This window comes from Pinus tabuliformis, chromosome 3_1, assembly GCF_031772625.1.
Source record: "Pinus tabuliformis cultivar Carrire ecotype Pingquan chromosome 3_1, CPIR1, whole genome shotgun sequence".
Taxonomy (NCBI): Eukaryota; Viridiplantae; Streptophyta; class Pinopsida; order Pinales; family Pinaceae; genus Pinus; species Pinus tabuliformis.
Window position 1 is genome coordinate 498,139,127 of NC_142301.1, and position 13,143 is coordinate 498,152,269.

A 13,143-nucleotide genomic window follows, 5' to 3' on the forward strand; every position below is an offset into this window, starting at 1 on the left:
ACAAGTCTTTTTAGATGATATTCTCATCTACTCTAAGAATGAGGAAGAGCATGAAAACCATTTACAGATAGTATTGTCCTGTCCCATAGAATACCAATTATACGGAAAGTTATCCAAGTGTTCGTTCTTTCATAAGAAAATCATTACTTAAGTCATATCATATCCAGTGAAGGGATCTCAGTAGACCCTGAGAAGGTAAAAGCAATCATGGAATGGCCAATACCGAAAAGTGCACATGAAGTACGAAGCTTTATGGGTTTAGCCGGTTACTACCAAAGATTTGAGGAAGGGTTCTCCAAAATTGCAAATCCGATTACAACCCTTCAGCATAAAGGTATTAAGTATGAATGGACTGAGGAATGTAACAAAGCATTTTTTGAACTCAAAATACTACTGACCAGTGCACCAATGTTAAGAGTCCCTGATATGGACAAAGAATTTACGGTATGTACTGATGCATCCAAACATGGGTTAGGTGCAGTATTAATGCAGGATAGAGGAGTAATAGCGTATGTTTCAAGAAAGTTAAAGCCTCATGAAGAACTCTACGCTACTCACGATTTAGAGTTAGTCGTTGTAGTACTAGCTTTAAAGATTTGGAGACACTATCTAGTGGGGCGAAGTTTCACACTTAAAAGTGACCATCAAAGTCTACAATATTTGTTCACTCAAAGAGACTTAAATGCTAGACAACGACGATAGAGTGAATTCCTAAGTGAATATGACTTTGGAATATCATATATTAAAGGAAAAGAAAATGTAGTGGCAGATGTTTTAAGCAAAAGACCCCGGATATTCTCTCTCATACCTATCAAAGTAGACTCAAAGCAACGAATACTAGAACATCTCATTAAGGATAGTTGGTATTTAAAGATAAGATCTAGTCTTGATAGTAAAAAACCAAAAGAATCTAAGTTTGAAGGATATGAACTAGAAGATGATGGAATATTATGATTTCATGGAAGGATGTATATTCCTGATAATAGGGATCTCGAGACACCATCCTTAAGGAAGCCCACAAAGTAGTATATTGTGCACATCCTGGAATAAAGAAGATGTATACGAATACCAAGAAACTCTTCTTCTAGTCGAGCATGAAACGTGATACCGTTCAATTTGTTGCAAGATGTTTGGAATGTCAACAAGTAAAAGCAGATCATTGTCATCCAGCAGGTCTCTTACAACCTCACGACATTCCTATGACCAAATGGGAGATCATTTCTATGGATGTCATAACTGGACTACCTTTGACTTCGCAAAGACACAATGCCATTCTGGTAGTAGTAGATAAATTAACGAAAGCGCCCATTTCATTTCCGTAAGAGATACTTACGAAGTTGCTGACGTAGCTCAAGTATTCATAAATGAAATTATCAGATTTCATGGAGTACCTAAGAAGATTATATCACATAAAGATTCACGATTTACTTCAAGATTCTGGACTTGCATGCAATCAGCCTTAGGAACTCAATTAAATTTAAGCATAGCTTATCATCCTGAAACTGATGGGCAAAAACAGAAAGGGTAAATCAAGTACTTGAAGATATGTTGAAAATGTATGTTATGGATCAGCAATCACACTAGGAAAAGTACTTATCCTTAGTTGAATTTTCATACAATAACAGTGACCACAGTTCAATCGGAATGCCTTCATTTGAAGCATTATACGGCAGACCTTGCAGAACACCGTTAAGTTGGGACAAGTTAGAAGATCGAGTGATAATAGGCCCAGAACAATGTTACTTGGGAGCGGAAGCGAAAGCGGGGAGCGGGAGTGACATTTTCAGAAGCTCCCGGTTTGGGAGCGAATCCCAGAGCGATTTTTTAAAAAAATATATATATATATATATATATATATATATTAATTTTTGATACATATATGTAAACAAAAACATGTAGAATGATGAATTAGATATAAAAAGCATAAAAAAACATAGATTGATCATTGAACCATATCACATCAATCATCTAAAAGTTATAATCTTCATCAACCATGTCCACAAGTTAGTAACATACATATTAAAACTGCAACATATTGAGTCTCGTGAATCATGATTCATCAAATTCAATCTTAAAGTTTCAACTTCAAGCTTTCAAAATTGAAAATTCAATATATAACATTTATCATCATTGATCACCAAAGTTGTACTTGTAAGCTAAGTTTAACCATTACAAGAAATAATATCTTAGATATTTCTATGTTCTAACTTCTAACTGTTAACATGAAATGAAATGTTATAAAATGAAATATGAATAATGAAATGAAATGAAACAACTTTAGTCTTTCAGGAAGCATCATATTCATAATTCACAATCATTACCAATGAGTTATAATTGCCAACTTGGCAACTTCAAACTTCAAACTTTCATTGTCACAGTCATATATTGTTTAGTCTTTCAAGAAGCATCATATTCATAATTCACAATCATTACCAATGAGTTATAATTTCCAACTTGGCAACTTCAAACTTCAAACTTTCATTGTCACAGTCATATATTCTTTACAAAAAATATCATTATGATATGAAAGAGTCAAGAGTCAAGATTCAAGGACTCAAGACTCAACAGTTATGAAAACTAATAGAAACTAGAAAAGACAAGTAAACTGTAAATCTACATGTGGCCCTTGCCACGAGAGTCTCCTGTATAAGCAAGTCGTGGTGGTCTTCTAGGAGTCTCCCGCACAGACCGACGACCAGAACTAGAAGGCACATGCCCTCCATATGAGGGTGTAGATGGAGGTGGCAACAGCAAAGGAAAAAGACTCGGAACTCGAGCACTGCTACTGGATGGTGGAGGTGGCATGGCTACTGCAGCTGCTTCATCTTCATCCCTTATAAGTTCCTCTTCCATTTCTTCAAGATGTATAGTGCCATCCTCCAAATTGTCATCCTCTGGTTGGTTGTCCAAAATTTTATATGTGGGATCCTCATAAGCCTGATCACAGTAATGACTCAACAACCTCAAGTTGTAGTGCACATAAACCAAGCTTTCTGCCCGATTTTCATTGAGTTTGTTTCTTTTCACATTATGTATGAAGCTATAGGTGCTCCAACACCTCTCTGCAGAAGAAGTATTTACAACCTGTGATAGAACTTTTTTTGCCAATTTTGGCAAAAGTCCCTAGCCTCCATATGTTTCCCACCATGTGAGAGAATCAAATCTGTCTCTGTCTTCCATTGCATGGAAGGTACCAAACAAACCAGTGCCACTAAAGTATCTGCCTATTTCAAGGCGCACAGCTGCACATTCCTCCCTGTCAGGTATCAACTTTTCTAATGCTTCCAGATATCCTCTAGTTACCTCTGCATCTAAATGTGGTTTGGTCCTAATCCCACCCCCCGGTGCAAGTTGGCCCAACCAAGATGTAGAGTAGTATTTTGGCGTAAGGATATACGCCAAGCAATGTAGTGGAAGATTAAGTTTATTCCACCGTACACACACACAATCATGAATCAGTTTGTACAAGTCGGGATCTCTGTTATGAACAGTATCTTTTATTTGCCCCAACATGGTATCCATCTGCTCATACACCTCGCCAATCACTGATTTATCTATATCTGCAAACCGAATCATGTGATAAATGGGCTTGGTGAAATCCAATACTTGCCTCACACTTGACCAAAACATACCATCAAGAGCGGCCTCCTCCACCAGTTCAAAACCTCGCCTGTCAGCTGCATTTGTAGCCCTTTCCTTTAATACCTGCCAATGTGGACTTGATACCATGCTAGCCAATGACTCTCTTACCTTCAAAAGGCGCCTGAAGGTGAGGTAATAGCTACCAAATCTGGTCTTCGCAATCTTCAACAACTCCAATCTTGAGTGACTACGGAAAAGGCCATGGGTATTGCTATGATTTGTAATAAATTTTATCATTTGTTTGCCTTTCTTGTACAAATCACCAATCCATTTGTATTGTGCATTTTTGTTCTTGACAACATCATGCATCAAAAGGTTCAATGTGTGAACCAAACACCCAGACCAAAATATGTTGGGGTATTTATCCTCAATAATTGCTCCCGCTGCCTTACAATTAGGATCATTATCAGTGATGACTTGGATGACATTGTATGGCCCAATACGGTCAATTGTTTCAAGTAATGGTTCTACAATGTTGATGGCGGTCTTGAACTTGTCTGAGTAATCATATGCATTTAGAAAGATGGCACCACTAACAGACACAGCAAAAACACTTATCAATGGCTTTCCTTTTACATTTGTCCATCCATCAGTTACAATGGACACCCATGGTCAGTCCAAGAACTTGTCATTCTATTCAAAGAATGTGATATTTTTTCTTTTTCATGATCAAATCCAACGGTTCTTGCCTTGTCATACCCAGGGCTCTTGTATCCTTTAGGGGCATCATTTATGGCAGAAACCATTTTGTGCCAATAAGGTGAGCGAAGAACATTGAATGGTATCCCACATGCATAGAGAAACATGTAAACCTTTGAATCCACATCATTCCTACACCCCTCATAAAGGAAATCTAATATGGTTCTATGCCTCAAAGCTGGTGACCCTGTGCCTCCATATCCACTGCCTTAGGACGATGCTGAAGGAGTTCTTTGTGCTTGTGATTGTGAGATTGGTTCAAAGAAACCCCTTGATTTTTTAGATTTGTATTGGGCTTCCTCCTCTTCCCTTATGTATTTGGCTCTATCTGCTGTTGACACAGCTGCACAAGTTTTGATCCCTATTTGTTTATCTCCATCTCATGGCCTTTTCCCGCACAGGTGTTTTTTGGCACGGGTGTATGAACCTGTGTAATTATTGTTGCAATGGGGGCAATGAAATTTAGTGGTTCCACCCCCTTTCCCTGCTTCAGGCCTGTTAACATATTTTCACAATGGGGTTTGGTCTTGTTTAGTTTTTTGAGAGTCATGTTCACCCTCCTCCAGCTCCTCCTCACCGGGGTTTTCATCAAATCCACTTTCTCCAGCTTCTTCATCCCCCTCTTCATTTCGGCCCCTCCGTTTCCTACTCTCCAACACCATAATAACCAGAAAAGGGACCAAGAAGAGGAAAATACCAAGAAATATAGCCAGGTCCATGATGTTTGATATTTGTAAGCTTTTGAATCTGCAAAATTTAATGAGAATGGGAATGGGAATAGGGATGAGAAAATTAGTTTAATTTATTTAGATTCATGATTGTTTTACTAAATAAACTAAACTAAACTAAATTAAACTAACTAAACTAAATTACTAAGTAACTAAAATTTAAAGTACTAAATTACTAACCTCCTTGCAGGCTTGCTCCTTGCTCCTCGGCGCTCGCTCCTCGCTTCTCCTCGCTCCTTTGCTCAATCTCCTTTTCTCTCCTCAACTCATTCAAGTCACAATGAAATATTTTTTGCCCCCCAAGCCCTTTTAAAACAAAAAATAAAAATAAAATGAAATTTTTTTGGCGTCCACGGAAATTTTTTCACGCAATTACCTCCCGGCATCGCCCACATCACTCCCGAAGCGAAAATTAAAAGCTCGGGACCGATTGGGAGCAATCACTCCCTAGCTTTAATTTTCACTCCGGGAGCGACGCTCCCGAAATCGCTCCCGATTTTGGCAAGGAGCGGAAATTTTTTTATCGGGAGCGCTCTCGCGCCGCTCCCGCCCGGAGCGTGGATTGGGAGTGGGTTCGGGGGGGGCGCTCCCCCGCAACTCTAGACCAGAATTAATCCAAGAAATGGAAGAGCGGGTAAAACAAACTAGACGGCAGTTAAAGGAAGCACATGATAAGAGTTATGTTGATGCTCACAGAACTGATAGGAAGTGTGAATTAGGGGATCAGGTTTTCATCCTCATCAAATCAAATAAAAGTACTATCCGATTCGGAAAAGGGACAAAATTATCACCCCGATTTATTGGACCATTTAAAGTCATGGAAAGAGTTGGACCTGTCGCCTATCATCTTGCACTGCCACCTCACTTGCATAAAGTTCATAATGTATTTTATGTATCTATATTAAGGCATTAGATAGCTGGCCGATCTTATAACCTTCAATGGAAGGAACTGCAGGTATCAGACGAAGGAACCATATCGGTCAAACCATTACATATACTGGAACGTAGAGTTCGACAGCTCAGGAATCGTCTGGTAGACCAAGTTAAGGTCTAGTGGGACAAGTATAGTCCTATATTAGCTTGAGAAGATACAGAAATCATATGTCAAAAATACCCAAACTCGTGTCAATTTTGAAGAACTTTAAACCATGTTTTGTATATATTTACTTTGCTTTAAATCAGAGACTCGGAACCATTTTGAAATGATCATATATAAACGTGAATTTTAATGACATAATATCTATTTAATTCCACTAGTACATGGATACCAAGACGGAATATGTTATTGATTTTACTAAATTATACTTATTAAAGTAAAGTTTAAATATTTGAGTAATTCTGCTTCTGATGGGAATTAAGATATTATAATTTTGTTTCATTTATACATATCAATATGATTGATGAGATAGAAATCAAAGAATGATTACATTTTAATATGAAAGTTAAATGACATGAATAGAATAAGGCAAAGTATGTTATACTATAATTGACATGTGTGAATTATACATAAGCTATTTGTTTTGAATATATTAATGCACATTTTATAAATGCATGGACAAGTGTTTATGATTGCAGATAATATTTGTTACCAAAATGACCACGTGATGACAGAAACCTTAGAACAATTAAGGCTCAAAGAGATCCCATGATAAGGTATTAACCCTGATTCTACTGGGAGAGGTGGAGGTGCTGCCCACCGTGTATCCTCCGAACTCTAGAGTCATCGGAGGACTGTGCGAGTCACGCTCCCTTAGACGTGTGGTGATGACTGCCAGATGCCTACTAGGGATCAGGTCGATATAGCCGACGTTGTCATCCTTGGAGTTTATTAATGGTTAGGCCAGTATAACTGACGCCATAACATACTCCAATAGAAGACGGATAGGATGGGAGCGGAAGAGATTAGGAAGGATAGGACGATTTTGTAATAGCTGGGGAATCTGATGAAATAAAACCTGATCATTAAAGTTATAAACCTAAAGTATTCAAAACACCAATTTTATAGTGCCCTCACATTAAGTAAGAATTTAACCTCAATACACAATCCTAAGAAGAATGTACTAATCGCTATCATTAATATTCATATAAGATAAAAACTCTAACTTCGAGACAAAGTTTTCTAAAGGGGGTGTATGTAACGACCTATCTATAAATTAAATATTAAATAAATTATATTAATCAATTAATAAAATAATAAAAATAAATTAATAATAAAGTATTTTAATATAAGCATAAACCTGTATATTAAAATCAAACAAAGGATATTTAATTAAAAACCAATATACCTTTTAAAAGAAATATGTATGACATGACATGGGAAGGGTGTCACGAGGAGGTGAAGCAGTGGGTTGCTAGTGGAAGGGCGGTCACCGCCAAGAAACAATTTATAAACCAAAGAGAACAATTTTGGGAGGGGATCGGTTAAGAAGAAGAAAGAACGAAGGGGATGCTGAAGAAGGGCGGAACTTTATAAACTTGAGTTACGTACAGAAGGAGAGCTGATTGTTCTGAGGTTTCTGGGCATGGGGAAATAGTCTGTTTCAACTGAGAAGCTTACTGGATTGAGTAGCAAGGTTCTGCTCCGTTTGGCTGGGTGGTTTCGGTCTTTTGGTAAACGGGAGCGAACTGGAGAAGTTCTGAAACATATTCATCCGCAACAGACCAAGTAAGTACTTATCATCGAATCAATCAATTAGTTATATGAGGTTTTGTATAAGTTTAGAACAAAAAAAAAATTTAAGATTTCATACTCTATTCTGGATAGATAGCTCTATAAAACTCCTTTACAATATTTACAGTTCAGTCAATCTTTATAGTTTCAGAAATGGTCTTTAAATTAGTTCAGCCCTTACATAAATATTGGCAATGCAAGGAGTCCAAAAATTGTGGTCATACCTAATCCCCACAATCAAATCTACAGCTTCGCAAACTAATGCAAAAACCATCTTAGCATGCCCTAATTGCTCAATATCTTTGATAAATATCAACAATAAATTGTGCATCCTTTACCTCACAATAAATAGCCTTTGTCTTTTAAAAACATCGGTCCTTTTGGTGAAGTGGAAAATATCTTAATCAATGGCCAATCCCTACTATCTATTCATCCATCCGAAATAATGGTAACTCTAAAGATACTCCATGAAGCGCTAACAAGTGTCACAACATCCTCAACAAACTCCTCCTTTCTGAGCAAACAGGTTTGGACTTTTCTGTAGTTAGATCCATGAACCCTTAGGGCATTATGTTAATTGCCTCACCATATACTGTCAATAAGGAGACCAAACCAAATTAAAGGGAATACCATAAGCATATATGACCCTTGCCACACTTGTTTCATCTTTTCTCTCTCTTGAGCATTCCCCATTTTAGATATTTTGCTCTTGAATTGCAAAAGAACCTTTTGTACTTTTTGATGCTTCTTGTTGTTGTCAAACTGCTTTCTTCTTCCTTGTTTCATGCACAATCCTCGGATTAATGTTAGGAGCCCAAGGAGCAGCATTAGCAAACTGTCCACACCTTTTCAGCCTGTCAGTCTCATTCTGCACTTTCTCATACTTCTCCCTCTCTTTTGGGTTGGTTGTTTTTCCCAAATCCTGCAGAAAGGTCTACCTTCGCTCTTGAGTAAAAGCCTTTGTACAGTTTGTGACAGAATGCTCTGCTATTCCTATAAACCACCACCAGGAGTTCATGCAATCTTCTCAACATGCTCCGAAGAGGACAGAAATCATTCGTTTTGTTGGAGTTAAAAGTTGGAGGAAGACAAGTAGCTTGGTTGGAATCCATTGCTGCTGCTAAAAACTAAAAAATAAAACTGCAAGGAATATTATGGTACTTCGAAGTATATACACTAAGAAAGCACTCAAATAGCTACCAAGAAAACTTGCTGTTCACCTAAACACACAGGAAATGGTTGCTGAAGCTGCCTAAAACACCACAAAATGTTTTTTGTAGCTGCCCAAAAGACCAAATTGCTTGCTATGCACCTAAACATAGCGAATGATGGTTGTAATTGCCCAAAACACTACTCAATGCTTACTATAGCTACCTAAAAGATTGAATTTCCCTTGCTAGAATTGTCCTTCCTCAAGCTGGCTGGAATCTCCCTTGCTCAAACAGTGTGAGGAAAGAACAAGAAGGAAATCATATATCTATATATATATATATATATATATATATATATATATATATATTCATTCTGTTGTAAGAGGGCTCTAAAAGTGTAATTAATGTTTAATTAACCTTAAATTAGGGTTTAGAGTAGCCCAGGTGGATCTGCACAGTTAAATCTGGTCAAAATTGCCCAAACACATCATGAAACACAGCATACAATTACGGATATGTGCTTGAAATGTGAGCCAGTGTTTCTGTACACATTTCAGAATATTGAAACATGTATCATACGTTTAAAGGGTGTACAAAACACATTTCCATGCTTCAAGGTGTTCCAAGGTTGTTCAGACACTAATGCCACAGTTCTTACAGCCTAGACTTTATGGCAAACTGATTTAACATGTTTGTTGTTTGATATAGTGCTTATGTCTAATTACTAGGCCACAGTTTCATAGGTTCCATGGGCAGAATTTAATCCAGCCTTCCAACATATTTATCATTTTTCGCTATTGTGGGGGACATGAATGACTGACTGAAGTAAAATCACTATGCTTATGACAAGCTTTCTGACCTGTAACATCCTTGGAATGTCCTTTTAGCTGGTGGAGTATAGAAGGTGGTTCTGCAACTCTGCAGACTATTAAACTTCCATCAGATGCACCATATGCCAGGAGGTCTGAACTCAAGTGCCCAAACTTTACCACGGTTACTGCTGAGAAAAACTCAGTTCAGTACAAATTCATGGCAAACAACAAATAATTATCTGCAGATTGTTCTTCAGAAAATTAGAAATTTCAATGGGACAATGTTCAGAACTGCCTTTTATCATGTTCATGACAATAATGTAAAAGAACATAATTTCTGTTGCCAAATTGAACAAAGTTGAGAAAAATCACAGTAAATTACCTGACGCCTTGCAACTGTCAAAAAGACAGTGCATTCCAATAAATGAATAGCCAGGTTCTTTGAACACCTGCAGACGTTCAGCTTCACTTGCAGTGGAGCTGAAACTTATACGCCTACTGCCATTAAAATTGAAGCTATGCATATCCTGCAAATGAAAGAACAGAATGCAGCATTTAAGTCCTCACCAGAAGGCACATGCAGCCATACGGACCACCAGATTCACTTTACAAAAATCGCTAATTAAACTAAACAATCACTGTAGTTCTGAATTTATATAACTTAATTGTTATTTTTAACTCTTGAAATGTTGCACATCATCGAAACACTTTAAAGAGAAAACTACAAACATGTCCATTACGGAATACTACGTTTGTTACAGAAAACTACTAAGATGTTAAATTTGTATCACCTACACATCTATGACAAGAATACAAGGAATCTCCTTGTACTTACCTTGTTTGAATTCCAGCTGTCTCTTTCATAACCAAGTGATAAAGGACCAGGAGATGATGCCCAGTGGCCACTGCCTCAGTATTAGAAACATGCACAATGGAATATAAATTAGAAAATAAGCAATCACTTCATTTGAATTTTGAAGTACAGCACATTCCTTTATTGCAGCGATGGAAAAATATTGAACATATTCGTGAACCTAAAGCAGTGTAAAAGAGCCCTTAGGAACCGCACTCCCTCTAAAAAATTATTCCACCATATTAACCAATAATTTATGTGATGCTATTCTTAACTGTGCAAAATGGGGTCTAACCACATCAGAATTGGTTTACAAAGGTCTTTATCAGAATGTAAAAAAACTGCCAGAGAGAGGGAATGAGACTATGAATACACTACTGATAAGAAGTTCTGTTCAAATGCACACTGCAGGTTAGGATTCATAAACATTTTCTGCTCCCACTGTGAAGGAAAAATACAAGAAATGACACAGTTTCCACAGTTACCTGCAATTTAAGAGTAGAATAATTATACCCTTCTGTATGATTTACAAGGAGAGAAAACAATAATCTTCCACCTTAGTCTGATCTCCACTTTACCCAACAAGATCCTAATTTGCTTGCCACATGTCTACTTGGCACATTGATCTGTCTGGGAATGATGAAGTAGGAAATCAGTCAACCACAGCATGTATGAGCAAACTGCAGCAGTTTACCATAAGTCGGGCCATTCAGTATTGCTTTTCAGGTATAATAAATATAGCACTATTCCCTTTTGATTTCATATTTATATAGATAGTTTCCCTCAACCGACCACACTCACTGTAAAGTATTTTTACCTCAGATCCATCAGTATTGTTGCCATGAATGAACTGGAATATAGTAAGAGAATTTCACATTTTGGGTGATCAGGAAAACTAATTACTGTTAGTCACAGGGTTTGGCTGTTCAATCCAGATGCCACCTTTATATATCACGTCTTTTCTCCTTCCTGGAAGTGATTTTGGAGGTTGATTCCCAACTTTTTAGAATACTCATTACCCTAAGTAACCTAATTTTTCAACATCCATCAATAATGTTACAACTTACAAGTGATTTGGATGTTGATAAATTTTTTATTTTGAAACATATTAGTCAAAGCTACTATGTGACAAAATCTCTAAAAGATAACTAACGCATGCTTAATCCAAAAGTAGACTTTGGAAAAAGAAGATGGCATAAGAAAAAACAACCTAATGATGATTGATATCTTCATCCTTTAAAAGTTTCAATCCCCTCATAATTTCACTAAAAATTTGTTGGGAACTGAATAGCAAGTCTGAAGTCCGTTAACAGAGTTTTAAAAGGATGTCACGGATCCGGGAGAAGACTCAAATGACATTTTTATAGTGGGATTGGTCTCAAATAATGGCGCATTACAGTACCCAATAATGCAAACACATTGAATTTTAATCATGTAGCCAGAAAGCACTAATATAAATACAATGAAAAGTGCACAACAATCTCATTGTCCTGCGTAAGCTTCAAGTCAAGATTTAAATGTATTTTTACCTTGAGTACCCAGAATATCCAATCCCAGACAGAAAGAGTTTACGAAATCACTGAGGACATGTTGATGGAACATGTAAAGAGCAGGCAGACATTATAGAAAAAGTGTTCGCACAGGTACGTCTCCATTTACAAACATGTATAATAGATATGACCGATTCGGATTTGAAAATTCTAAAAAGAAATATATGGGTTTCTTTTTTAAAAGATGGACAAATGCAATAAGAATTTATGGAATTCCAAAATAATATGGAAAGCACCCAAGCTAGAGCAAAGTGTTGATTTTTGGTAGCTACGGTCAGTATTCAAGTCAGCCCTAAAAAGGAAATCAAAAGAAAGAAATTTAAAATTTGAATTTTTAATTTATTTCATCCAAAAAAGGTCAGGTCAGCCCTCAAATGCAGGTCCCAGCACTAAGAGGCGTGCCCCTTGAGCACATCTAGATTCATCATTCTAGACCACTATATAAAGGCACTCGACCTCCTCCACTTGGAAAGCCAAAAATTTGGATCATCTCATAACTTCTGAGGTTCTGTCCACACGTGCAAAGGAGAGCAGAAGTCTTATGAGGTTGACCGAAATTTCTGAGGGAGAGTTTGACCTGCGTTGACTGATATTTTCTGGGGCAGAGTTTGACTGTACTTCTGGGCAGAGTTGACTGAATTTCTGTGGAGTTGCAGGAGGCTGAAAACATGGTCTGTTTGACCAGTTTGACTTATTGGAATTTGTGGACTGTTTGACCTAGTTTGACTGGAAAATCAGATTGTACATTTTTGTTGAATTGAACAATTTCTCCTAAAAATAGATTGCTGGGTTTTTCCCTAGTTAGGTTTTTCCCAGGGTAACAATTTGTGTCTCATGTTTGGACGTCTCTTCATGATCCTATTGTCATTATTGTTTTACTGTTGAGATTTCTTATGTATAATTGCCATAAAAAATCAAAACAGTTGTATGTAGACCAGCATCTTACTCTAAGGCCTTTCCAAGATGATGTATAAAGTTTGCACAGAAGACTTTACAGAAAAGTTGAAAAGAGAGAAGAAGCCAGATAGATTAATCCA

The 13,143-nt window shown here is 37.1% G+C and overlaps 1 protein-coding gene across 2 annotated transcripts in view; it reads right to left on the reverse strand.

The window, feature by feature from the left end:
- LOC149187987 (Transducin/WD40 repeat-like superfamily protein) overlaps positions 1-13,143 on the reverse strand; it is a 352,005-nt gene that overhangs the window by 234,416 nt on the left and 104,446 nt on the right. For both annotated transcript variants that reach the window (XM_089411531.1, XM_089411530.1), the window contains exons 3-5: positions 10,539-10,608; positions 10,086-10,230; positions 9,751-9,888 (exon numbers count right to left, since the gene is read on the reverse strand). In XM_089411531.1, coding sequence (XP_089267657.1) covers positions 9,751-9,888; positions 10,086-10,230; positions 10,539-10,608 — 353 coding nt within the window. The remainder of the gene's footprint in view (positions 1-9,750; positions 9,889-10,085; positions 10,231-10,538; positions 10,609-13,143) is intronic.